Source organism: Thermobia domestica, unplaced genomic scaffold (assembly GCF_964235325.1).
Source record: "Thermobia domestica unplaced genomic scaffold, izTheDome1.hap1.1 HAP1_SCAFFOLD_239, whole genome shotgun sequence".
NCBI lineage: Eukaryota > Metazoa > Arthropoda > Insecta > Zygentoma > Lepismatidae > Thermobia > Thermobia domestica.
Window position 1 is genome coordinate 86,437 of NW_027655958.1, and position 26,639 is coordinate 113,075.

The window sequence follows — 26,639 nt, forward strand, 5'->3', positions numbered from 1 at the left end:
TCACTAGACATATGCGATGTTTATGTATTGTCTTCAAACAGTGAATGAATCAGTCAGAATATAGAACATACAGTGGTGGCAAAAAGTCCTAAACACACTCATTTTTTTGCCTAATTTTTGTGTTTGACTTAATTTTTCGTTATGAAATTATGGCACTATCTTAAATATTGTTATTGCTTTTATGTATTTTTTCATGCTGATTTGAAATCTGTTTGTAGATTTCATCTAAAGTAAATAGTTTCATTGAGACGTTGAAAAAACGTTAACAAGAAAGCACAAGGTCACTGTAAGAATGAGTGAGTGTGTTTTCAACCAATGAAATGCTCCGTTATTTCAACCAAACAGAGAGCAGTAGCGATAAAGGGTTGAAAGGAGGTGAAACGTGGTTTAGTAGTGTATTGAAAGCAATTTGAAGTACGTTTGTGAAAAATATTGGAATTATGGCTAAGTTTTCATATCTGCCTGAGAATAAAAGGTACAAAATAATACACTTGAAGGAAGAAGGTTATTCTATGCGCCAAATTGCTGCTAAAGTACCATGTGGCCTTTCTACTGTCGTGAGAACTTTAAAAAGATTTTCTGAAACAAATTCTATTGCGGACAGGGGGCGATCAGGACGACCAAGAAAACATCTTTACGTGAAGACAGGTTATTGCACAGGATTTCACTTTCAAACAGAAAGCTTAATCCAACGCAAATTTTGAAACAATGGACTTCGACATCAAATGTGAGTGTCCCCAAGAACTGTTAGAGGAAGACTGCTGGAAATTGAGTTACGAGGCTGTAAAGCGCACCCAAAACCATTACTGACTGAATTTCAACGAAAAAGGCGATTGACGTGGGCAAGGGAACATTCATTATGGACTATTAAAGACTGGGAAAAGGTCATATTTAGTGACGAAAGTCAGTTTTGTATTTCTGGTAACCAAAGTAGTGCCTATGTAAGACGTCGCACTCATGAGGAATTCAGCCCTCAGTGTCTGAAGCCCACAGTAAACTACCAGACAAAAGTGATGGTATAGGGTTGCATGTCTTCTCGTGGTGTTGGAAGACTTCACATCGTTAGCGGAACAGTGAAAGTCATGGATTACATTGAAATACTACAATAAATTGCTACCAACTGCGAGGGATCTTTTTGGGAATCAGTCATGGATTTTTCAGGACGATAACGTCCCTTGTCACCGTACAAAGGTAGTCCAGAAATGGTTCAAGGACCATAATGTGAATAGAATGAACTGGAGAGAACAGTCTCCCGACCTTAATCTGATAACGAACTTATGGCTTAAAATTCGTTATGAAATTTCAAAAAACTTCAAACAAACGTGAGTTAACTGAAGCTTTAATATTTTCCTTCAACCATATTGTCACGAAAGAACATCATTTGAAATTGGTGCATTCCATGCCAAAAAGATGTTGAGCCGGAATTAAAGCAAACGGCCGGCCCATAAAATATTGATGTTCTAACATGTAACAACAATGTAATTTTTAAAATGCGTATTAAATGTACCGTATTTGTCAATTTTCGTGTTATTCTTCTATTCATATTGTTATTCTATATTGTTTTATTCTGCACATATTTCACATTATTGTGTTCAGACAGTTTTACTACAAAAAGTACCGTATGATAAGCATTAAAAAACTAGTAGTAGATTTGAAATCAGCATGAAAAAATACATTAAAATCAATAACAATATTTAAGACAGTGCGATAATTTCATAACGAAAAATGAAGTCAAACACAAAAATTAGTCAAAAAAAAAAAAAAAAAAGTGTGTTCAGGACTTTTTGCCACCACTGTACGTAATACGCATAGATTATCCAAACGATGGAGTCATATTGCATTGAAGTCATCTTCAATTTTTGTGAACACTGACCACAAAATACAACTCTGTTGATAAGAATTTGCTTTATTTATCTAAGTGTACGTACTATCACCTTCGAAAAAGTTTTCTTGCATAGTAATATAGCGTTTCTAACATGCTTTCCACTTCTGAAATGCGTCCTTGTAGTCTAATTCAAGAAGTGTGTAAAGCATCTTCTGCAACTCATGTGGAATCTCCGCAATGGTATTAAACAGCAATCTTTAAGCTGGTTTTTCAACCGCAGGCAAAGGGTGAAGTTCACAGGAGCAAATCTGGAGAGCACGGCGCGTGCGAAAGTGAGATCATGTGAGGAACTCAGGTGTGAGGAAAAAAACGGTCACAGAGTATACTGTCGTCATGGAGCATCCAGTTTTTCGTGCGCCACTGTCTTAGTAGCCTTCACCGAATGTCATCCCTCAGCCGCGTTAAAATCTGGCACTAGAACTCGCTACTGACTTGACCACTGGGGACGAATTCTCGATTCATAATGCTGCGTATGTCGAAAATGATGAGCATGAACTTGGCTGAATTGCGACTCTGACTTGGCTCTTTCGGTCGTCTCGATAGACTCGTCCACTGAGAAGACTTTTGATTCCCCTCGGGTCATACCCGTATACGCAAGTTTCGTCACCGGTAGTGATCCTAGTCATCGGTAGCGAAAGACAAGTCATTAATGGAACGCTGACGTGAGTTCTTGACCGACTTCAACGCGCTGTTCCTTCTTTTCCTGGATCAACAGCCTGGGAATGAATTTGTCAGTCACAGGAAGAATATTCAAATCAAACGTGAGGATTGACTGGAGAGTTCTGTATGACACATTGACAATGCGCTTATTGTTGTGGATTATTCTCCGACGATCCTAATGCACAAGTTGCCGAATGTTTTACATATTTTCCAGTGCTGAGCTCCTTGAAGATTTTTCTGATCTCTCGTCTTTCAGTGATGTTTTCTGGTTTTGAAGCGCATGCCACTCAAAACACCTTGCACGATTCATGACAGCATCGCCGTAAAGTTGATACATCCTATGCAATGTATAGGTGGAGTATTTATCAAGTTTCACACAAAATTTTACGGTCATTCTGTTCAAGGTTGATGTTCATGTTGGAAACGCAGAAGTGGTAACATACGTGGCTACAACAATACGAGCTCCACAGCTACTGATGCACACAGTACAATGTGACTTGGCACACTGACTTATCAAGGTCGGTGCTCCCTGTGACATTGCATGCGGCGCTAAACTGCCATCTGTTGGGGGATTACAAAAATGGTCTCGAAAACTTTCGATACCACCATGTATGTGAGGAAAGTAGAGTTTAATAAGTGTGAAAATTCTTTATGTTATTATTCTGTTATTGCATTGGATGCTCAAAATAAAGTTTTGTTGTAACTAATGAAGAACGAAGATAGTTCGCTTCTGTGAAACCTACTTGTTTAAGAAACCAATAATAATTTGGAAGAGCGTAAGTGAATGCCTTTTGACTTTATTGATAAGATTACTCTTCAAGCCGCTGACACTACAATAAATACACATTACTTTATAACATTTTAACAGCTTTAGTTCTACTTAAACAGTAGGCCATTCTTAATGCTTACTGTAATGTTTACATTCCAAATTTGAATTGAGAGACTTTTATTCTACTTACCTAACTGACAGGACACGTCCTCCTCTGTTCGCTTCTGTCCCGCAGGAATAGTAACGGTAAACACAAAAACTGTTCCATTGTTTGTACCTGCCCACAAAGTAGGAGTCATGGTTTGAACTGAAAATACATAAAATTAGATCAGTCTTCTGAAGAACTAATACAAAAACAAATATATAATTTTAGAACGTATGTACAGTCTGCAACGAAAGTAAACGACAGATAAAAGCCAAACAAAGAAGAATATTTCATCAGAAAACGACAATCTATAACTTTAATCAAAATCAAAATTATAGGGCGCAAAATTTCCGGTCGCTAGGTCACCATTGGCCACTAGAAATTTAGAGCTGGCGACCAGTATTCAGTAGGTCACTGGATGATTTTCTGACAACTTTAATCAATGGCCCTTCACTTAAGGACTTTTACCCGAAAACTGCAATCGACAACTTGTACCATAGTTCCCTCAGTGCAGAGAGAGAGTTACACAAACGTGAAGTCATAATTAAAATAAGCTATTTTTAACATGTATATGAATTATCCAATTCAGAATTGATTATCCTGAGTGTAATTGTTTGGTTTTGAAATGTTATGCCCTGATGTAATCTCTTTCTTTGTCAAACCAAAGGTCGTGGTGGGCTCTCATAATTTGAATCAGAGATACTGGCAACCATCATTTTTGGATTGGCGAGCGCGTCTGACTTTGAATTTTTGTGCCGATATATATATTTCCAGAAATGTAAAATTTAGTCCTTTGGAGCTCAATTCCTATCTACAAATTTACTTATAATTTCTTAAAAATGATGGCGGCTTACATTCTCCATAACAATACTTAGAGGAAAAAACTGGCTATCCTACTCCACTTTAGGGCTTAATGACGTTATCCAGATATTAGATAAATAGACTAGAACTTGTCTTGGTACAGGATTCTCTGAACAAAAGTGCTCCTAATAGGAAAAAAAATAAAAGAAACCCTTAATTAACGCCCTACTATTATGCTCTATGGGCTAAAGGAGACCATGATCGATGAAAGAAGTGTTTATGAAGTAACAAACAATAATGTAGAAGGAAACGCAAAAATCTCGATAAAATCCACAGATAAGATGTTGCCTACCACAAACTCAGATGGCCTAGTATCGAACCAGGGACCTACTGCACATGAGGGGAGCGCTCAACCACTGACCCACCATGCCTCCATTCTTCACTTGTAGTTATAATCATCATATCACAAACCAATACATCGATTCTACTTACACAGTATGTATACACGTCTACGTGCTATTTACTGGTCTCGTTAAGTTATATTTTAAAATACCTATTGTTAATTTCTAAATATGTGTAATAATAAAAACCAAGTTAGACCAACATCAGCGCACCACAACGTATTCCTGTACTTAACGTTGGTATTGATATTCTTTCGCTAAACGCTTCATCAGATAGGGACGATATACAGAAGAAACATCCACTTGGGTATTGTATTGTAACTTAATTAGAATAAGCAAATTTAGGAAAGTAGAAAGATTACATGGAGTCTATTAAATGCTTGTTTTCAAATTCCAGGTTTTTCGAAGTTGTTTTACATTATTTTCCAGATGTACAGGGTGGCCCAAAAGTAGATATACACCCCTGCATTGATCAAGTATAATATTCTAGCTTATAGGTTGATTTGCTTCGGCTGTTCCGAGCTTAAGATATAAGTAAAAAGACATTAAAACAAATAATAAAGAAACTATGGATAACAATAAGAAATTATATAAAATGCAGTGAGTTGATCAGTACGGGACTGTATACCTACTTTTGGGCCACCCTGTATATTCCTTTAAAACAAAGAAAATAATTTGTTGTTAACAATTCCGCCCGAAGGCCAGTTAAGAAGAATGTACAAAAGCAAGCAAAGTTCTCACACTTAATTGGCGTGTGATCCATATCTCTTAGTACTAGAAACTTGTTTACATTCTGTTTTTACTAGGTAAAGAAGTCCAAAACAATTTTTAATTTTTAAAATATGTTTTGAGATGTTAACTTTGAGAAATATCCAGTTTTGACTAAATTCCAGGTTTTCCAGGAACAAAAGTAATTTCTAAGGTAATTCCAGTTTTTCCAGGTCAGTTTTTTCCTGAATTATTATTATTTACAGGGGTTGAACAAAAAAATCTAAAACGTTTGCAAAAGTGTGAAAATCATACCTAGTACGGTGTGGGGCCTTCTTTTGCGTCCAAAACAGCTTAGATCCGAAGTGGAATGGACGAGCTCCTGAATCGTGATGTGTGGAATTTTGTACCATTGTTCCTCCAAAACATGCTCCAGTTCCTTAAGGGATGCTGGTGGAGAGTAATGAGACCGAATACGCCTTTCTAACTCAGACCACAATGGCTCAATGATGTTCAGATCTGGTGATTGTGGACCCAGGGAAAGTGTGATAGCTCCTGGTCATGCTCCTCAAACCATGATTTCACCGTTTTTGCAGCGTGACAGGATGCCAAATCATCTTGGTAGATGCCATCACCATCAGGGAATAATATTTGGGCCATGGAGAGAACCTGGTTCCCCAAAATGGCCTCATACACCTTAACATTCATCATTCCATGCAGGGCTATGATGGGACCTGCAGAAAACCACGATATCACTGCCCATGCTATAACAGAACCACCCCCATGCTTTACAGTTGGGAGCAGATAGTCTGTATCATAGGCCTGCGACGGTGTTCTCCATACGTTAACACGACCGGTTGTTGGAAACAAGGTTAAGGTCGATTCATCGGACCACATTACGTGTTTCCACTGCTCATGAGTCCACGCCTTGAGGTCCTGCACCACTGAATATGCCTCTTTGAATTTACTGCTGTGACCAGGGATTTGGTGATAGCGGCCCTGCCATGAATTTTCATTTTATGAAGTTCCCGTCGCACTGTTTTCGATGAAACCGGGTTCTGTAGACCGGAATTGAGTTCACACGTAATTTTTATTGTAGTGCTCTTTTTTTTTTAACTGCTACAATCCGTTTTAATGCCCTCCGGTCCCTATCTGACAGGATTGTCTTTCGACCACTGTTGTGCTTTGCAGACGTCGTTTGCCCATGAATTATGTATGCCCTCGTGACATTGGACACAGTACCTTTCGATACCCCTTCAATGTTCGCCACTGTTGCCACTGAAGCTCCAACCAGACGTGCACCAACGATCATGCCTCTTTGGAAGTCTGTCAGGTCGCCTATTTTACCGCACCACTTTCACACCACGACACTCACAGGTGAACTGATTACTGCTGACGGAAGAGGGAGGTCCACATGACACATTGAAAACAAAAAACGATCGACAACCGCAACACGTATTGTACAGTGGAGGGCCAAACTTACGTGTCCTGTATGAAGTGTTTTTAGATTTTTTTTGTCTACCCTCTGTATGCACGCAACACGTGAGAATCTATTGCATTAAAAAAAGAGAAAAAGAAAGAAAGAAAGGCATTTTCACCCATGCATTTTATTCCTTATTCGACAAACAGATCAATTAAAAAGACGCAATGAAAACGAACAAATCAAAATTTCTTCACATTAATTGGAAAGTTTTTCAAATTACCCAAGAAACATGCCAAACTTCTGACCACGAATCAGAACATTGTACTTTTTCAACTTTTATATTGTATATATATAACAGGTGCAAATATATATATATATATATCTATATCGGGTGTTTTAAAAATGTCGCCCACAGCACAGACAACAGAGTGCTATTTTGCAGGTCAAAATAAAGTGAAAAACCTATATAACGAAATACCTTCCGAGGCCCCTTCAGCCGCTATGAGGAATAAAAAATGTGGCAACGTCGCAAATTAATTTGAAACTATTAGTATTGTTCTACGAACCCATCAAGCATTTACGTCGATTGTTAAGCTAATAGATGGTTCTTGTGTTAACGTATATCGAATTTAATGGTCATTTGGAAAGAATCGATGTAACTATTTAATGAATTATTCAATCAACTCTATGCATTTTTATTTGCGATGCTGTCACATAGTGCAATTCACGTCTCCAGACAAAGGCCCGAAAGCTATACAATTGTATATATTTTTCGCTTTGACTTGTAGAATAGTGTTCTGTAGTCCGTGCGCGCTATTTTTAGAACATCCGATACTGTGTCCCAGACATGTTACATAGCTTGAGGGTAGATTCGTTGGACTGAATTGAATATATTTTTTCGATACAGGGTTGCCAATTGCGACGCACTATAGATTTTCAAAACTGGTAAATACTATTCAAAACTGGGGCACAGTGATGACATTGCAGCAACATACTGTGTATACAATTAGAGCAACGAATATATGAAACGTTAGTGACACGAAGATGACAGTGTTGCAAACCATGAATAACATTATATTGTAAAAAAAGAAAAAAAAAATCACTCTGGCAGGTTATTGCATGTTTAGTGGCCTTTGGTACTGCAGAACAAAATAATGTGAAGACAATAACTATGTGTTGCTAACTATCAGGAATAAAGACATCACAGCTTTGCGCATATCATGAGTTTTCAAACATTCATACTGATCGGTTTCAACATTAAATATTGAGCTTCAGAAAGGAGTACCAAAATGCAACAAATAAGGAATGAACATCAAGAGTAAAATACATGTATTCAAACACTGTTGAGAAAATGCACTCGTTCGGATGCTCTTTCTTCTTTATTTTTGTGAATAAATAAAAAATGTCGAGCGGCATGATCAAATTACCACCTGTTATAATTTGTCAAAATTAATGTAAATATAAACGCTGACACCATCATATACACCAGCGTTTCCCAACCGGTGTGCCGCGGCACACTGGTGTGCCGCGAATGGGCAGCTGCTGTGCCGCGAGGAAATCGAAACAAATTATAAATTCTATAGGAATCAAATGCAAGACATAGGGGAAAATGTATATTTGTATTTCACATTACTATGAACCTCTACTATAAATCTACAATTTTAAGTTTCATACTGTGTTACTTTTCTGTACATTTTTAATGATGGAAAACGTATTTATCATTATCATCACCATTATTGCTTCTTTATTGCTGCAGTCTATTTCGTAACTTGAAATTTTAACATATCATTCAATAAATTCAACAAAGCAAATATGCATACATTTGTGTTTTAAAAGTATAGAGATTTGTTTGTTTATTCGTTATTTAGTGATCTTCCCTTTTAGTTAAAGGTTAGGCACAGTTTTCGAAAGAGAAAGTGGATTTTTAAAAACCCGATTCTTATATTTCATTGTAATTGTTTTCCATTTTAAAATTAGAATGAAAAATAAGCATAATAATTTACGATGGGCAAAAATCAGTGATCGTGCTTTCTTCTCTGTAAGGAGATCAGTAATCATATAAAAATACCACGGTATTCTATATTTACAAATAATATATATATATATATATATATATAAAATGGGTGTGCCGCAAGAATTCAAGTTACACCTATAGTGTGCCGTAAGTTGAAAAAGGTTGGGAAACGCTGATATACACGAAAGTCCAACTCGTGGGTACTTTATCGCATAAGAACAGGAGTAAGAAAATCGTTACTTGAAAATATTTTAAAGTATATTTAAATATTTACAATAAGATATATATATATATATATATATATATATATATATATATATATTTCTACGGATAATTTGGAATTGCATATTTATTCTTCGTTTTGGTTCCCTTTGGATGTTGAGAAAGTGTTGACGATTTCTAGGTTACAGATTACCTTGGAAAAGGTACTGCCAATACCAAAGAACGAGACAAACTACAGTTGAGCAAAAATAAACAAATTTTTAAAGAAAAAATATACTCACCACTAACTAGGAAACTTTTGGCAAAATACAGGCATCGAACCATACTGCCAAGGGAATCATCCACGGGTCTGGCTTCCACTTGTCGTTCCACAGGCTTGGCCTCGATGGGACTCAAAGGGGCAGTAGGAGAGGAGGCGGAGGCATCACCAGCAGCGGAAGCGCTACGGGAATAACGAAGGTGTGATATGGGAAGACTCTCAACACTACGTCTAGCAGCTCTACTCGAATGTTTACTACAACTAAAGCTCACATCACTACACGGTTGATCATTCTTGCGGACATTCATTTCAAACGCGGTACTACAAGCAGAATTTGGAATGGAATGAAAATCATTTACGGACTGCGCAGGGGAAGAATGTGCAGAGATAGCATCGATATATGGTAGACTTAGAAGCGACACTTCTCCTGTTAATGTGTGTACAGAATTCCAAAGATTTTCAGAACACAGTGAACTGCAAGATTCTTCGCTGTAGCTATTACAATCACGCGAGAACGTTTCTTTCTCACTCTTCTCAGATCCGCATTTCATTTTCACAGTCTTGAACCAAGCTGTGCTGAACTTAGTATTCCCAAATAGCTTCCTCTCTTCATTGCGTGATTTGCATGTATTTAATTTTGTGATATTTGATTTATTCCCCTTTCTTACTGAGTTATTTGCTCTTAGTAAATCATTATTAAGGAGAGCTAAGTCATAGCTCAGTTTGCGTTGCACAGCAACAGATTTCTGATCTTGAAATAGATTCTGTTTATTTTCTTTGTATGAATGACGCGATTTACATTTTTCTACACTATTATACTCCTTTACCCTGTTCTCTTCATTACTCGGTCCATTATTTGACCGATATCTACTTAATTTTCGTTCAGTGAAAGACAAAAATCGCTGTTTTAAGTTGCTTTCTGACTGCACAGAAGTGTGATGTGATGTTGATTCTTCATCGTTGGTGGGCAAAATTTCACGTCGATGAAACTTAACAGCATTTCCCCTAGAAAGCTTTCTCCCATTTTTATGACTTCTGAAACTTCTGTTTCCTAAGACAGTATGTGTCTCTACAACTTGCCTTCTAGGCAATGTAGCAGAATGTTTAGCTGTACCTAAATTAGTAGACATATTTTGTTCACGTTCCTCGGAAATAATAGCACTCTTAGCTGGGTGTTCACTACTACTACCAGGGCAACGGGTTTTAAAAATATACTTAAAATTGGTACTATTTACGTAAGGCCAGTTTTTATTCGACATAGATGACACAGCACGTTTCCTGTCACATGCAAGAAAAGAATTAATATCATGCCATGCACAGAAAATACGTAATTAAACTGTAAAGATTCAAGCTGCCCAACTACTATATCGCAATGTTACAATGTGCCCTTGCCACCAAAACCTAAAGGTAAGTTACCCAGTAATAGCATATATAACATATATACACAACATACATGTTTGCAATAATATTTTATCTGAGCCATAATACATATTAAAGCATCCCTTTCACCATCTAGTTTAAGATATTTGTTTCACAATAAAATTAAATTCACTTTCCCAACAACAGGAAGCCAGTCTAAAACTATGGTGTAACAGCATTTACGATTATTTGATATATATACTTTCCAATTATTACTATTATTTCTAAATAAATACATATTTAAATATCTGCACCCTAGATTCAATTAATGTAGCCGTGGATATGGAATCTGCCAATATTCAGTTCCGATCTATTAATTTTCATTTCTAGACAACCTCATTGACTTTCCTTCTATGCTTCCAGGCTAACCCTGTTGCCACCCCTGCTCCATATCCGTTGGTACATTAAAGGAATCTAGCTTAAAAGAACCACTATATTCTTAATAAATCCGAACCACTGTAATGAATTTACATTTCAGAACTCTCCAACCCGGAACAGAACCCGTGAACCCACGCACCAAAAGCGTGCTAGTCACTAGGCCATCGGGAAGGGCTCCATATATAATATATCAAGTGTCAGTAATAAAACTAACATGTCTGGCTTGTAGTGGGATACGAAGTGGAATCTTCAATTCAAAATCCGACGATTATGCTCTGTATGTTTAAAAGACGGATGATAAATGTAAGTGATTATGGAAAAAATGGAATGTAGATGTGGGTAGAGACGGAAAAACCCAAGAACCCATGTACACGATATTCTTTACAAACTCTCATACCAGTACATTGTGATCGAACCAAAGTCTCTTCAACTGAAACACCGTACCGTTTGACACAGGGTAGAGGTAGACCAGTCGTTTTGTTTTTGTAGTGGTGGAACTTGTCATTCTTAACATAATGGAACTTGGTATTCCGTCTCCTGGATCAAGTTAACTTGTTACAACGTGGGAAATCCAACCATTCTTCGGAGGAATAGAGGCAGCGATACAGATACTTATTACCCTATGTGAAAAGTATACATTTACTTGGTGACTATGTAGGAAAGTAGTATAAGAGATGTTGATATTAAAAAAAAAAAATCTTTGCTGGTTCTTTTGTTATTATGTGTAACGGAAGAAAGAAATTAACGCAAGTAGGACGTTGTTTCACATTGTTAAAACTATGATAGACTTCCAAACTATGGGGATTCGATATTGGTATCACTTACAGTTTGAGCCCAGGAATATCGTAAGGTCGGAGATGGAACCTACTTTTGCGATGGTGAATTTACATCAGAAAACGTATTCTCGCTATCTATCATTTCTGCTCTATTGAAAACAATTTTAAAACCAGAACTGATTATTTCTACCAATACTCGATTTAAAAGTCGACAAGGGTGGAGACAACCTATTCCTGGAATGCTGAAGTTATCTTACGAAACCATTCCGAGTTATCTATGACTCCGCTCTTACATCTACTGAAACAAGAAACGGTAGAAATCTACCATTATTTCTGGTTTCAACATTCGACAGAAAAACGGACAAAAGAGTTAGCTTATACGAGGGCTGTCCAGGAAATCCCAGACGTTTTGGCCTATCGCAGCAGTGGGCGGTGCTAGAGTCGCCATCTTGGTGTCAGAACGTTGCCACACTCAGTACCCATCCAGCTGTGGTAGTGTGAGGACTGTGACACACTTACTGTGCGTTTTGTAACGTGTGTGCTGCAACAGAAAATCCCGCTTCTTGTGAGGTGCGTTCTGTGATTAGGTGGAAAACTGAGAAGGTTCAGGCGCGCGATTCGAAACAAGCGCCGGGGAAACTTAGCGCGAAGGTGTTGGTTTTTTTTTTTTCACGACAACGCAAGTCCATACACGGCCAAGTGTACCCGAGAGCTCTTGAATGGTTTCGGATGGGAGGTGTTCGATCACCCACCATACAGCCCGGATTTGGCACCAAGCGATTTGAAGACATGACTCGCTACATAACGCTTTGATACTGATCGAACTGCATGCCAGTCTAAGGCAGAGGTTGAAATCGCAGACAGCAGATTTCTATCGCGACGGTATTGAAAAATCTTGTGCCACGATATGATAAGTTCCTAGAGTTGCATGGCGATTATGTGGAAAAATAGTTTAAGCTTTCAAGTGTACATTTCAAATGTATATAATACAATTTGATTTGTTCACTCTGTTACTGTTTTTATTTCAAAACGTCTATTACTTTCTAGACATATACTAATACATAGAATGTCGTATACATATACTAATACATAGAATACTTGAAAAGCCTAAAGTTTCCATTAAAAAAAATATATATATATTACTTAAATATGCTTAAGAATGGTTTACATACAATTACGTCAACTTCTTCTCACTCAGCACCCCTTAAAAACTGAACCTCTTAATTTTTCGAAAACAGTTCTAATATTTCTGTTCATATTTCATAAATAAGGACCCCCATAGCAGAACATGCCACGATCTGCGATGTGATCGCAGAAATTTTGCCGCGCCTGTGCAGAAAATTGCCAGAGGAAATATATTATATATATATATATATCCAACAGAAAAGTGTTAAAACATCCCTGCTATGTTTAGATGTCTTAAATGCAAGGACGACTCTCATAAGTGTAGTTTGAACTGTTTTTTACATCGCGTAAAGCGTATTTTTAAGAATCACAAGTGTTTCTTCTGCAGAAAATTTTTCAGTTACAAAAGCTCATCGCAGAAAGACAAAGAAAGTTCTGCCATCGGGATAAGGACAGATAAAAAACCCTATAATTAATCACCTTTAGTGTACGACAGATAAATTTGAAACCACACAGATACACAAATATGACAGCACTCAATTCATAAATACAAAATATGTAAGTAAGTAACTTTCATTACTATACTTTGTAACATTATATAGTTATATATTCAGCTAAGTATGTACTTCATTTTGAAATAGAAGATTAAAACGGAAAAGGACTACGTTACACCGTTTTGAAACACGCTTCTCTCAGTAAGTATCGAAATAATGGCTCAGATTAGAAATAACAAATGCAATGATGATTTTCTTTTTACTACGAAAATATTGCCAACACTAGCTCACTACAATACCGCATCTACTAAATCGACAGTTCCAACACTTAGGACACATGCAGGACGATTAATTACCCAGCTCGTCTGCGGCTAATACTACATGTACAAAACAAATGGGGAAGGGGGAACTAATGTAAACAAAACTAGCATCCAATAACCTCTATTATAAAAACCAAATCAAAAATCTCTGGCCAAACAACAAGAAAAACCTAAAAACCCACGCAACAAAACATTAGCTGTGAAGTGTTTACCCGATACTATCTGTCCTTTCATTTTCATCATCTTTCTTATCATCACCACTGCCACCGCTAGGGGCTTCCTCTGCAGGGGCCGCAGCCTCTTCCGTTTGTTGCCCTGCAACCTCCTGAGGGGGATCCTTCTTTTCCTCTGTTTCACTGCCCAATAGAAGGACTTCCATTTACTGCTGTTACACAAAATGCTACCACACACACACACACACACAAAGGCCATAGCGATATGTATACACACTGAAGTGCAGTTAATAAGACCAATCACCACACAAATACTTCCATGCAATACTAACACATAAATATGACGCCTTATAAGAAAATTATCATAGCTTCTAGACCTGCCCGCTACTTTTAAGTATTTGGGATGAAACCAAAGTAAGGAACCAATGTCATATTCCATTATTTAAAAAAAAAAAAGTGATTCTCATATACACTTCCATTTGGCAGAATTGGAAGCGTACTTCGACACCATCTTGAAATCAAGTTGAGAACAAAAAGAGAATCACTTAATACATGCTTCCTCTTCTCATCGAAAGTTTTAATTTAGATTCAAAGATTCTATTTACACTCTTGTTCAAAGAAACGTGGTTGGAATTAAATCGAATGTATGTACCCCTTCTTAGAAAACCTCAAATACTTAATTCTAGGCAAAGTACTAAGATTTCTTACGTACGGTTGCAAGTATCACTTTATTAGAACGATATTCTAGTAAGAGGACAAGATTTAAAAATGTAATAAAGGGTATCTTTTGTTGAAAAAGTGACCATATCTTAATTTGAGTTTAAAGTACATCAACATCAATTAAATGTGGATTATTTCTGGCAAATGTTCCCAAAACATTTATGGTAAATACTACTTTTTTGACGAAATGTATCGATTTTTTAATAATTGTAACTCAATTACCACAATAACGATGCGTTGAAACAAGGAATTGTTGTTCAGTTTGGGAATATTGTTAGTGTAGACCAAGAAATTTCACAAAACTCTCTCAAATAAAAATAAAAATAAAAAAAATAAAATAAAAAAATAAAAAAAAAGAAATCGAACTGTGACAGGTTCTCACACTTGCAGTGAAATGTTGGTGTAGTGATCCATGACTATTGAACACAATAAATATACATGACAACTGTCGAGTTCACAACGGTTTAAACGATCTGCAACTAAAATATTGCGCTCTTATTGGAACACCCGATACGCATACAATGCATACATTTCGTTCGATAATATAACCTAACACTGGTCTCTCCATCATGTTTCATCCCAAGTGAGCATGTCTCTGGCAAACGAAAGTTTTGCAGTTAGATTCTTCAAATCATAATAGGAATGACGAAATAAAGACAGGCCTTATCTTTGTTTCTGCCAACGGAACAAAAATGAGAACCTCATTATGGATATCCTACTGGGGTGCTGCAGAACCCAGGAACCGCCAATATTCCGGAGAGAAAACGGAAAAGAAAAATATATTTATCAAAATCCGACGAACCTAAGAAGATTGAGCACCTTAGAAGAACATTTTTAGCAAACAATTCAGTGTCCCTTTGGCACAGAAATTAAACGGTATTAATAAATAAATTAAATAAATTAAATAAATAAATAAATAAATAAAAAACGCGTACGTTTTACTATTCCTAGTTTGTCAGTGCTAAGAAGGGAATTGAACTAAATTAACTGTATACAGTCCCAATCGGAAATGGAACAAGATATTAATTGAATACGACAATAGTATTTTACAATCGACCCCACTATATGTTCCTTCCCCTGCTGTATCAGCTGGCACATTCACTAAATTTCTAATGCAATGGTGACATTTATAGCGATGGGTTCATTCAACATGGGTTTACCTGCTATTCGACTGAAGTGATCGCAAGGAGTCTTGAAGCTCGACCTAGATCTACCCACTTCACCACCCAACAGAAAGTAAGGTACCCCTATCCATGAATTTTTACCAGTGTTATATCTCGCGCTATACGGAGAACATCTCCGGACGGTACAGTGTTGTCGGATTCCTACTAAGTTTCATTTAAGTGGTATTACATCGGAAGTTTCATTTAAGTGCGACACAAAATCCAAGAAGAAATACGATGAAAACGAAAATCTGAATCAAAAAATGTGATGCATCTATGATCATGACTTACTGCCGAAGTGAGTTATTATTATTATTATTATTATTATTATTATTTAAACAGAAAGCGGTATATCAGTATCGAAGTTATAACTTTTTAAGATCATAATTGCTCTTATTTCTTCCGTACTTTTTTTTTCATTTTCATACTTGTCTGTGATATACAAAAAGTGTTTATTATTTCACGCACAAGAATAAAATACAAAAATACTCAAAATAATACTAATAATGTTCCTTTCGCTCCCAAAAGTACAATACAAAACTTGGTTGCGAGAAAAGCCGTGTCTGCAGCGTGAGAACGAAAGTTTGTTTAGTTTCCGAGTCGAAAAACATAAAGCCATATTATACATACATATTGGGTGATATCAATAAAAACGAGTAACTGCTCCTGAGAAGTCCTGCTCGAGAATCGGAGTAACTGCAGCTGGAGTAATCTCCTCCCTCAATTTCGTATCAATAAAACAAGCCACTACTCAGGTCTAGACTGCTCCAGATTTATGAACGTTCACTCGCGTTTCCTCTGCGCGTAGCAGTGAGTCGTATCAATAAAAGAAGTGATTACTCATTTCTCCAATCCGTCGCGCGGTCATTTCGTTGTTTTTAACCTATGGCGTAATATCCTAAACGCCGTGGAACGGGCAAGTAGCAACGACAGTTTCAATCAAAGTGCATTTGTGGATATTGTAAAAGTTTCCAGTGGTACTTTTAAAGCCACAGCTACCAGAAAGTAAACGAAGGAAAGCCGACACTTTGAAGGTAATTACAGTGAAATGCAACGAAATATCAAATAAATCTACGACTGAGACACAAATCCAAAAGAGAATCAAAGATTCGAGCGAGAATAAAACAAAAATAAAAATCGGGAAACAAGAAAGTAATACTGAAACCATGGGGATGAACCTATTGGAGCTGATGGATGTTTATTCGAATCCAGCAATATCAAGATTAACACGACAAGCGCATATCACGTGTTGTCCAAGGTCTTTGTACATTGTTTGGCTTTAAGAACGAAATCAGACACTTGGCTCCTTTGTTCCTTTAAAAAAAAAAGTCCAGCCACTCACGTCATAAAGCACGTCCATCTAATTGCGTTTTCCACACCATACGTGTCCCCTTTCGCCTTGACATAAACAAAATACATTCTCATGTATACATCCTTCCTATTAACGTTGAGTTGACTTGATTTTGAGTTTAACGTCCTTTTCAGTAGCGTGCCTATATGAGACTGAACGCACTGATTAACGTAGAATACGAACCACATGAGCTCCCACCGGGAATCGAACGCGGGTCTCCTATGCCAAAGGCATGTACGCTAACAGCTTAGCCACGAATGAGCTCTTCCTATTAACGTATTCGTCTCCAAAATACTAGGCTTCTTTATTGCCACGTGTGTATAGTCAAGTGCTCCGATAGCACCCGGAAATGTATATTGTTCTTGCCACTCTGGCTTTGCTGTTTGCATATTACGCACACTTCCGGAAACAATCCATTCTCAGATTTCGCAACAATCGCATCCGTTACACTTGTAGTAGTCATAGACACAGTACTTTGAGCCACACCAGATCCCCTAACATTCCGACCTGGAATCCCGGATCACTCACGTAACGCAAGAAAACCCATATCTTTTCGTCATTACGTAGTGCACCACCCCGAATTTCGGTTGATTCTCCTAAAAAAAAAATTTCCCTAACCACTCTACATTTTCTTTCATAAACCTATAATGCTTTTTGTAATCTCCATTTCAAACATTTCTATGTAATTTATTAGTTTTTCTACGTAGCAAAACAATCATATACTCTGTCATATTTCGCACGGAGTCACCTATTGAGCTTGCTCCACAAATTTGGAGAAGTTACTAGCATCACAGAGGAGTCTTGGATTTTTATTGATATCAAACGCGGAGTAGTTACTTGGCTTGAGAATAGAGGTGTGGTTACTTCAAAAGGGCGGGGTTTCTCCGAGGTCAGCCAAGACGAGTAGTGCTCAGTTCTCTTTTTATTGATACCAATGCGAGTAACTACTACAAAATTGGGAATAATGAGTAACTTTTCCGTTTTATTGATATCACCCATTATATATATCACCCTCCCATTTTTTTTACATTCACCTTGGGTGTATCACGGATATGTTTTTCATAACCATGCGGATTTTTCCAAACACCAAATCGTCACATTTTGTTTGTTTACTTTTCCCGAAAGGTGGAAGATAGCCTCATCTTCATACACAACTTACAACTGATTCAATCTCTTCCCATAAAGTTTTGTATCGCAATGCAGAACTCAAGCCTGTGATCCTTGTCCGTGAGTTTAAGCGCCTGCAACAATTTCAATCGGTATGGGTAAAATTTCAAACGTGTTAGCACAGTTTTCCACACTGTTGTCTGCTTCAAGCTCAATTTTTTGCTTGCACGAAACGATGATTTTTGTGGGCTTCTGGCGAAAGTCACGCAGATGATCAACTGTTTCCTCATCAACTCCTGGCCGCCTAATGTTGCCTCTTGCAGATATACCCACTTTCTCTAAATTATTTGTATCACTTTCGGATTGATTGCTCGCTTTGTGTATCTAATCATAGATCTAACCTGAACTTCGTCCTAAAACTTCGTTGAACATTAACTTCAGACTGTTTTACGTGAAATTTGAGAACACAAAATGCTTTCCTGTCTTTGTTCCCCGCCACCTTGATTTACTGTCGCCCTAGCGGCAGAAGGCGTAACTAAACATCAGCTTTATCAGTCACTGAAACTTTCATATTTTCTTTCATTTAACATAAGTTGCATGTCATTATGAATAAATAACCGTAAGTTATTAAATTTTGAAATCGGGAAGATCGTTTAAAATAACCCTGTATAATAATTTTAAAAGCAGCAGAACTTGGGCATGCAGAGGTACATTGTACTCAAAAATTTTGACGAACGGTATTATTTCTCATTACTTATTTTCAAAAACAATTAGGAACTATTTATACGTACGAAAGTCAGCTAGTATCAACGTAATTAATATATAATTTAGGCCTTATTGTACAATAAATTTTGCACTTTTTATCCCTACACACCTATACAGTGCTTCGTATGGAGTATTGTGCTGTATGGGTCAGAAACGTGAACATTACGCAATGATGAAAAATGACCGGAAACTTTTAAAATATAAATGTAGAGAAAATTACCTTGTTCGATCGGAATCAGAAGATCTAGGCATGATGGCGGAGAAAAGAACAATTTCAGATATTATTAAGAGGAAGAGAAACTGGTTGGGACATTGGCTAAGAAGGAACTGTATTATGGAGGATGCTTTAAAGGGCATGGTAGCAGGAAAAAGAGGGAGACCACAATTAATGAACGATATTGAAACAGAGAAATCGTACGTGAAGACGAAGAGGTTAGTGGAAGACCGTGGAGTATGGAAGCTTCTCAGCTGCAGCAAGTGACCTGCCAACAATGGCAGAATACCTATGATGATGATGATGATACACCTATGGTTTCAATCTCAGCACAAAGTGGCTGTGTTCATATGCTACCCTTTGAATATAGTTGGCGGTGTCTATTACGGTCCTAAATGTTTATATAAGGTACTGGGTGAGGAAAGGGCAATATTTTGAGAAATGAAAAAGAAGGGGAAAAAGTCATGACTAAAAGATACATGAACAAAAGATCGAATCGCCTTTGTTTTCGAGACATCGATATATCCATGAAACGAGCGAGCAACGTATTGCATTTGAATCTGACGATCCAGTATCACTAAAAATAATGAAGTTTATTCGAAAATTGGTAGGCACGGAATCAAATAAGATCAGTGAAGATAACACGAACTTACTCAGACTACGTTGCTTGGTGGAGAAAAAATATGAAAAACGAAAATTTTTACTTTTTTTTTTTTTTTTTTCACGACGCAATTTGAGGTAAGTACTTGAATACTTATTTCTATTATTTCCAAGACGCGTCAATTTCTTCCCAAAAATTAAATAATGAATGCTCTTTTTATCATCTTACTATGATATGAAAAATCTGCCTGCAAATATCCCTGAATACGCTTCAGATCTATAAACACACACACAATCCAGTATATACATAATTAGAATACAAAGTTAAAACAACAAACAAAAAATAGTATATTTTTTTTTAAAGGATAGATTACGCCGAAGAAATATTTTTCTAATATCCAACGAAACACACATCTACGAGAGAAAATTATGTACACATTGAAGCTACTCAAGTTACTTGTTAACAAATACTTCATGGTTATACTACCCCTCACACTAGACAGACCCAGTTTAAGTACACATTACATCACATACACTACATTTGTTAGAGTTTATAGGATTATTACATACATTATGTACAAAAGCAACTGATGTAGTTTCTTCATTGCAAAAATGTCGATTTGCATTTTTTTGTTACAGTTTGATTTCCATGCATGCTTAGAATTAAGTATATAAATTAATAAAATTAGAGCTTATGCTAAATATTACGATGATGTTATTATGTTAATGACAGCAGTAAATTATTTGGATTACCTTTGCTGTGTCAGAAATGGTAATTACTATGTTCATGCACGCATAAGTTGTGCACAACACAAATATAATCAAATGTACACTTTTTTCTTTTTTGCGCACTTTGCGCTCACAAGAATGAAAATAAACAGAAGGCATAACTTACGCTGAATTTTTCTGCACATATGGAAACAACGTTTTTCGGGAGCTGCTATGGAAGGGAATCATTAAACAATAAATTCATATGAAACTACCTATGAGTAATTAATTTGGGAAGGTCTGCTGCAAATCAAAATGAATTATAGATACTCATTCAAAGTTAACTATGTCATTATTTCCAATATTCATTTTCCTGACCCAAACAAACACATAATAAACTATTTCTTTTCCGCTCGTATAATTCATTAAACTTCAGATATTTATCAATCTATCAGTAATATACCAGTTTATATGTAGTTTAAGAAGCGATTAGTAATCACTAAAAAATACCTCTATTCTTTCAGTGATTCACGTCAGTCATAAACTTTTGTTTCGGGTCCTAAACTACCTTTTAGATTTATTGATGGATGCTAGGGAATGCATCGAGATCTCCATGCGTTGTATGTCCTCTGGAAGTCCTCAAGAGGAATGCCCTTCAAAAGCCTCGTCGAAGTCGTTTTGATGTTATCAATGGTGTCTATAAATAACGCCCGTTCAGGGAATTTTTTTTCAATAATTTCGGAAACAGAAAGAAATCTGGCAGAGCCAAGGTGGAGCTGTAGGGCGATTGCGTAAACGTTGTTAACCCTAATCCGGGTCCGGTAGTCGCGTACGACAAAGGCGGTGTGGCTGATTGGGAGCGTTGTTATGGTGAAGATTCCACGAATTCTTGACCTCGTTCCTAACGCGGTCGATCCTGTTTCAGTCTTTTGAGGACTTCAACTTAAAATTTGTCGATAACGATCTGTCCAGGTGGACAAACCGCCCTTTAGCATCAAAAAAGACAATGAGCATGGGTTTGCTTTTCGATTTGCTCATTCTTGCCTTTTTGGGCGAGGAGACTGCGCCGTGGGCCATTAACCCCTTTTTTCCCTTTTCGTTGCAGGGTCATATTTAAAGACCTATCTCTCATCACCGGTTATTACGTTGTCCAAAAAACTAAGATCTTCTTCACAACACTGCTTTTCACAAACAGCCACTCGATTGTTTTTCTGATCGTCTGTGAGAACTCTTCGGACGAGTTTCGCGCACGTTCCTCATCTGCAAGTCTTTGGTCACAATCCGGTGAATAGTACCTTTTGAAATGGTTAGTAAAAATGAAATGAAATCTTTCAGTTTTACGTCCCATGGTTATGCCGGTTAGGCTAAAGGAGACGGTAACGATGAGAATTGAATGAAGTAGTGGAATGAATAAAGTGGAAGGAAATGGGAGAATCCCGAGAAAACCCACGAACACGGTGTTTGCCCACTACAAAGTCCACACGGCGCGAGCTGGGATCGAACCAGGAACCCCATGCACCAGAGGTGAACGCTCTACCATTGAGCCACTTGAAATGGTTACTGTCACTTAACAACCGAATACTCATTCTTCGATCAGAATTCAGCAACTCGCGCACTCGGACCATGGTGTCGTTACCACGCGATGCTGCAGGTGTCCACAGCGGGCTTCATCGTTCTTTCGGCCTTCTTTAAACATCTTGTGCCACCTGCACGAGTCGGATTTGGTCAAAGAGTCATCACCGAAGGCCTCGTGAATCACCCGATAAATATCGCTTGGGGTCTTGCCCAGTTTGACGCAACATTTAATAACGTATAGCAGCTACAGGGATTTCTCCATCGCGACTTCGACGGCACTTCCAAACAAAAGTTTATTCTATTGAGAGCCCTGACGCTCCGGAAGCTCGAAGCCAACTGCTGCCCGGTACGCTGTGTTCCCAAAGCCACTTACCATACCCCATCTAGCGGATAGTCGCATCAAATAATAATGTGACGCATTACTTCTGGGACAAACCCTGTGTGACAATTTATATTTTCAACTCTGAAGGGGTGAAACTGAAGTTAAACGGAATTTATATCTTAACATCACACGATTATGCTCCATAGAATAAAAATTGATTATTAATGAAAGTAAATGTTTATGAAAGAATTGGAGTGATAATACTGTGAAAGACAATGGAAGAACTCTACGGGGCACGATTTTATGCACCATAAACTCGCATGGCTTTGAATCGAACCAGGGACCCCTCGCATCACTGCAAAAACATATTTGCTAATGTCAATACAAAACGTTTCACTTGAACATTTCACCAGTTTATATAATCATACTGACCCACGAATTAAAAATGGCACTTTTCTACGCTAACTGACTGGAATGACTCGTTCATGATTTCATATTTCACAATTTTTGAGAGAGCTCCCTAATGGCTATATGGTTAGTACAGGCGCCTTTGGCGCGGGAGATCCGGGTTTGATTCCCGGTGGGAACTCATAGGGTTCGTATTCAATGTTAAACAGTAGGTTCATGTCTCATATAGCCTCGTTGCTGAAAGGGACATTAAACTTAAAACTTGTGACAATTCATATGGCACAATGAAATTACGAAAACACAGCAGTATTGAAGAGTGTAATAACACGCTTTGACAAATGTCAAGATTCAATGTCTTTACAAACTACAATATATTAAGAAATGCAGTCAGAATTCCGCTTATAGGTTACTTTCACTTATACAAAAGAAATATAATTATTCATAACTGATAAGTGAGAATATAAAAATAATACATACGCTTCCTTTTTCTTCTCTGGAGATGCTGCTTGGCCTCTTTTGTCAGCGTGCCTTTGTGACCGACCTTTGCGAAGCCTTCTGAACGATTCACGTAGCGATTTCTTAAATGATTTACGCCTAGAAATTGGAGCCTCACCAGAACCAGAGAGATCTGCACAAGAACAAAAGCCAACACTTTAATACAAAGACAAAATTCAATTTATCACAAGCCTTTATGCATTGACAATACAATTTTCTTCGGTTTCTAACATAACTTGACGATTAAAATTTGAAATAAATGCAAATAATAACTTGTTCAATACCACACTGAACATAAAGTATAATACTAATATAGCTGCATGATTAATACCAACAAAAATTGAATATGCTGCTGTGGATACTGAATTATTTGGAAATAGTTCTTGATTTTTAGAGTAATCAAAGTCCAAAGTAAAATGCTTTATAGGTGATAAATTAGAATATTAGTATTAAATTTTACTTTTTAGGTGGTTCGCTTTAATCTGAAACTGAATTTTTGAAGGTAAATCAGGACTCATAGGGAAAACACCCCCATGTATGTAAATGTAGCTTTTATAATCTGAATTTTTGTTGAGGGAATACATGAATTGAAGCATGACGCTAATTTTCTCTCTTTAATGTATCTGTATCTCGAAAATATGTAACCTTGCCTTTACACCGCTTACAGCCTTACTTGTGGTCTTGATTTCAGTGGACACCCCCTGGAGAAAATTCCCTACCTTTTCCCCTTTCCCAGCTCCGAAATTCTCCAGGATATATCTCCGATGATGCTCAGCGTAGGTTACTCAGCACTTTTACCACCTGTGTACTGGAAGTTCCCCTTGAGGAAAACCTTCTGAAATTATTACTGTTGTTGTCTATTTTCACCGCCCTTTAGCTTTACTATCTGGATTCATTTGTAGTACAAAATAGCTATTAATTACACGGAATAATCCTGAGTGAATGTTTAATCCAGGATAGGATCTAATAGCATTTATTTTTCAGTGACAAACATTCAGTTTTAATGGCATAGAGGGAGAAAGAAGAGGAGTAACCCCTCCCCGCGTACGACCCGAGAAGCCCTATTAAGACTACAGTATTATTATGGAATAGTAGTTTACATAGACCTATCATTCTATTCCTTTCAAATAAAAATCACGGTTATGCCACTAATTAGTACTCTCCAATCTATGAGATACCTCCATATGTAACAGTTCTTAGATATTAAGGTTGGTTTAAAGGGACAAGTTTTGCCGATAGATGGCACTACAGTCGTCGTATCTCTCCCATGTATTTTTTACCTTTCAGGAAAATTCACTATTTCTCTTACAAATTTCAACCTACAGACTTCAAACTTTTAGAAAAGGAACTTCATAATGTATCGAAGGCAATAATCCGTGCCGATTTTTTATTTAGAGTTTTCTTAATTGTTGAAATGGCTTGATTGTTGAAAAAGATATCTAAACCTTTAACAATGGAACTATTTCAACAATGAAGAAGATACTAAATAACAAATCGACATGTATTGTTCCCTTTAATAGGTTATGAAATTCCTTCTCTAAAAAAATGAAGTCTCTAGGTTGAAATCTGTAAGAGAAATTGTAAATTTTCGTGAATGGTAAAAAATACATGGGAGAGATAGAAAACTGTAGTGACATCTATCGGCAAACCTGGTCCCTTTACACTAACCTTAACTCGACACTTTTACCACAGAGTAATCTTCTGATTAATGACAAACATTAAAATCGTAATAAATGAACAAAGTACTCACCATTTGGATTAAGTGTACATTTTGTGAGAATGCCTTTTTCGCGAATATAATCAAATAACGCTAATCCATGCGCAGTGCCGGCTGCAATTAATCCCCATTCTGAATTCAACGATAAGGCAGTGACTGCGGCTGGAGGATGGAGTTGGAGTATAGATGAAGCCTGAAACCCAGCCGCTAATGACAGGGAACCAGTTCGTGCTGTGAGTTGATCGTGACCTTTCCATACAAAACTATCTCTGTCGGATACTATGTTCATTGTCGTTACCTACAACAAAGAATTAGATTAATTAACATAGCATAAATCAATCTATTAAGAAACCAACCGTATTTCATACGTATCTAAGTACTTGCTGCACAGTTGTCTTTACCTGTTTACTAAAATGGCAAACCTATCCGCAGAATACCGGATGGGTAATACTTTATTCGGTAACTACTGAATTATATGCTGTCCCGTACTTTCCATACTTTTAAATTTGTTTTACAGTTTAGGTATGATTTGATTTCTTACCTATTTGAAATTCACAATCTAGAAAAAAAAAGTATCTTAAAATATGCTCTTACATCTCTGAAGTCTAGATTTTACTACGTAATTTGAAAATTGTTTGGTTTGAGTATTATTTTAGAAATTGTTCTACACGTAAGAACCATTTTTTTTTCTTTAAAAAACAACCGAAAATGCTATTATGACTTCTTATGTGTTATCGACTATCTTTCGTTAGTAATTGAGTTGCCCTCCTAATTATGTTCGAAGTCGACAAGAATATTATTCAAAACCATATATTCAAAAGTTATTCAAAACGAACTTCTGAACATAAGTTACAAGGTTAATAGTTTCTAATTTTGATCCGAGTACAATAACTTTTCCGTTCACCAACTTCTGGACTTCCTAGCTTTCGGAACTGTTCTGGTTTTATTTTCAAGAGTAGCACTGATAAAACCCAAACATTATAAATAAGGAACAAACGAAAGAAGGTACATGAAAATGACATGCTTCGTCAAGAACACGGACAGTACAGCAATTGTTAAGTTTTCACCTTCAAGGTGAAGAGTTTCCATTGCTAGGCGGCTACTCGTCAAAAAACCGATTTAATATATACGTATATATAACACTGATTTTTTCCGCATGTACAGTACACGTATCAAGTAAATTTTTTCAGGATCTTCTCTTCCCCTTGTCGGTTACAATTTACGAAGAAAAAACGAACCCCAAAACAATACTTCCATTCCTAATAATCAAAATTAAATGCACAGATTTCATAACTTCATCATACAAAAACAGAGTATTCACTGTCTAGTAAACACTCACATAACTAAACTATCAAAATGCGGATCACACAAAACTATCAGTGAAAAGACATCACCTGCACTTATAAAATCTTATTATATTAAATCCGCTTATACAAAGCTTGTGTTCTATTTTGTTTCTCAGAAATGTGAGTTTTGTTTTGGTGCTAGTCTTTTCTCCATAAACTGTGGCCGACGAAAAAAA

General features: G+C 37.0%; 1 protein-coding gene across 4 annotated transcripts in view; it reads right to left on the reverse strand.

The window, feature by feature from the left end:
* Window positions 1–26,639, reverse strand: part of l(2)gl (LLGL domain-containing protein l(2)gl) — a 243,921-nt gene that overhangs the window by 42,083 nt on the left and 175,199 nt on the right. For 3 of the 4 annotated variants that reach the window (XM_081747437.1, XM_081747435.1, XM_081747436.1), the window contains exons 13-17: window positions 25,151–25,415; window positions 23,383–23,533; window positions 14,012–14,155; window positions 9,310–9,470; window positions 3,505–3,621 (exon numbers count right to left, since the gene is read on the reverse strand). In XM_081747437.1, coding sequence (XP_081603563.1) covers window positions 3,505–3,621; window positions 9,310–9,470; window positions 14,012–14,155; window positions 23,383–23,533; window positions 25,151–25,415 — 838 coding nt within the window. The remainder of the gene's footprint in view (window positions 1–3,504; window positions 3,622–9,309; window positions 9,471–14,011; window positions 14,156–23,382; window positions 23,534–25,150; window positions 25,416–26,639) is intronic. The other variant, XM_081747438.1, reaches the window with a different exon arrangement.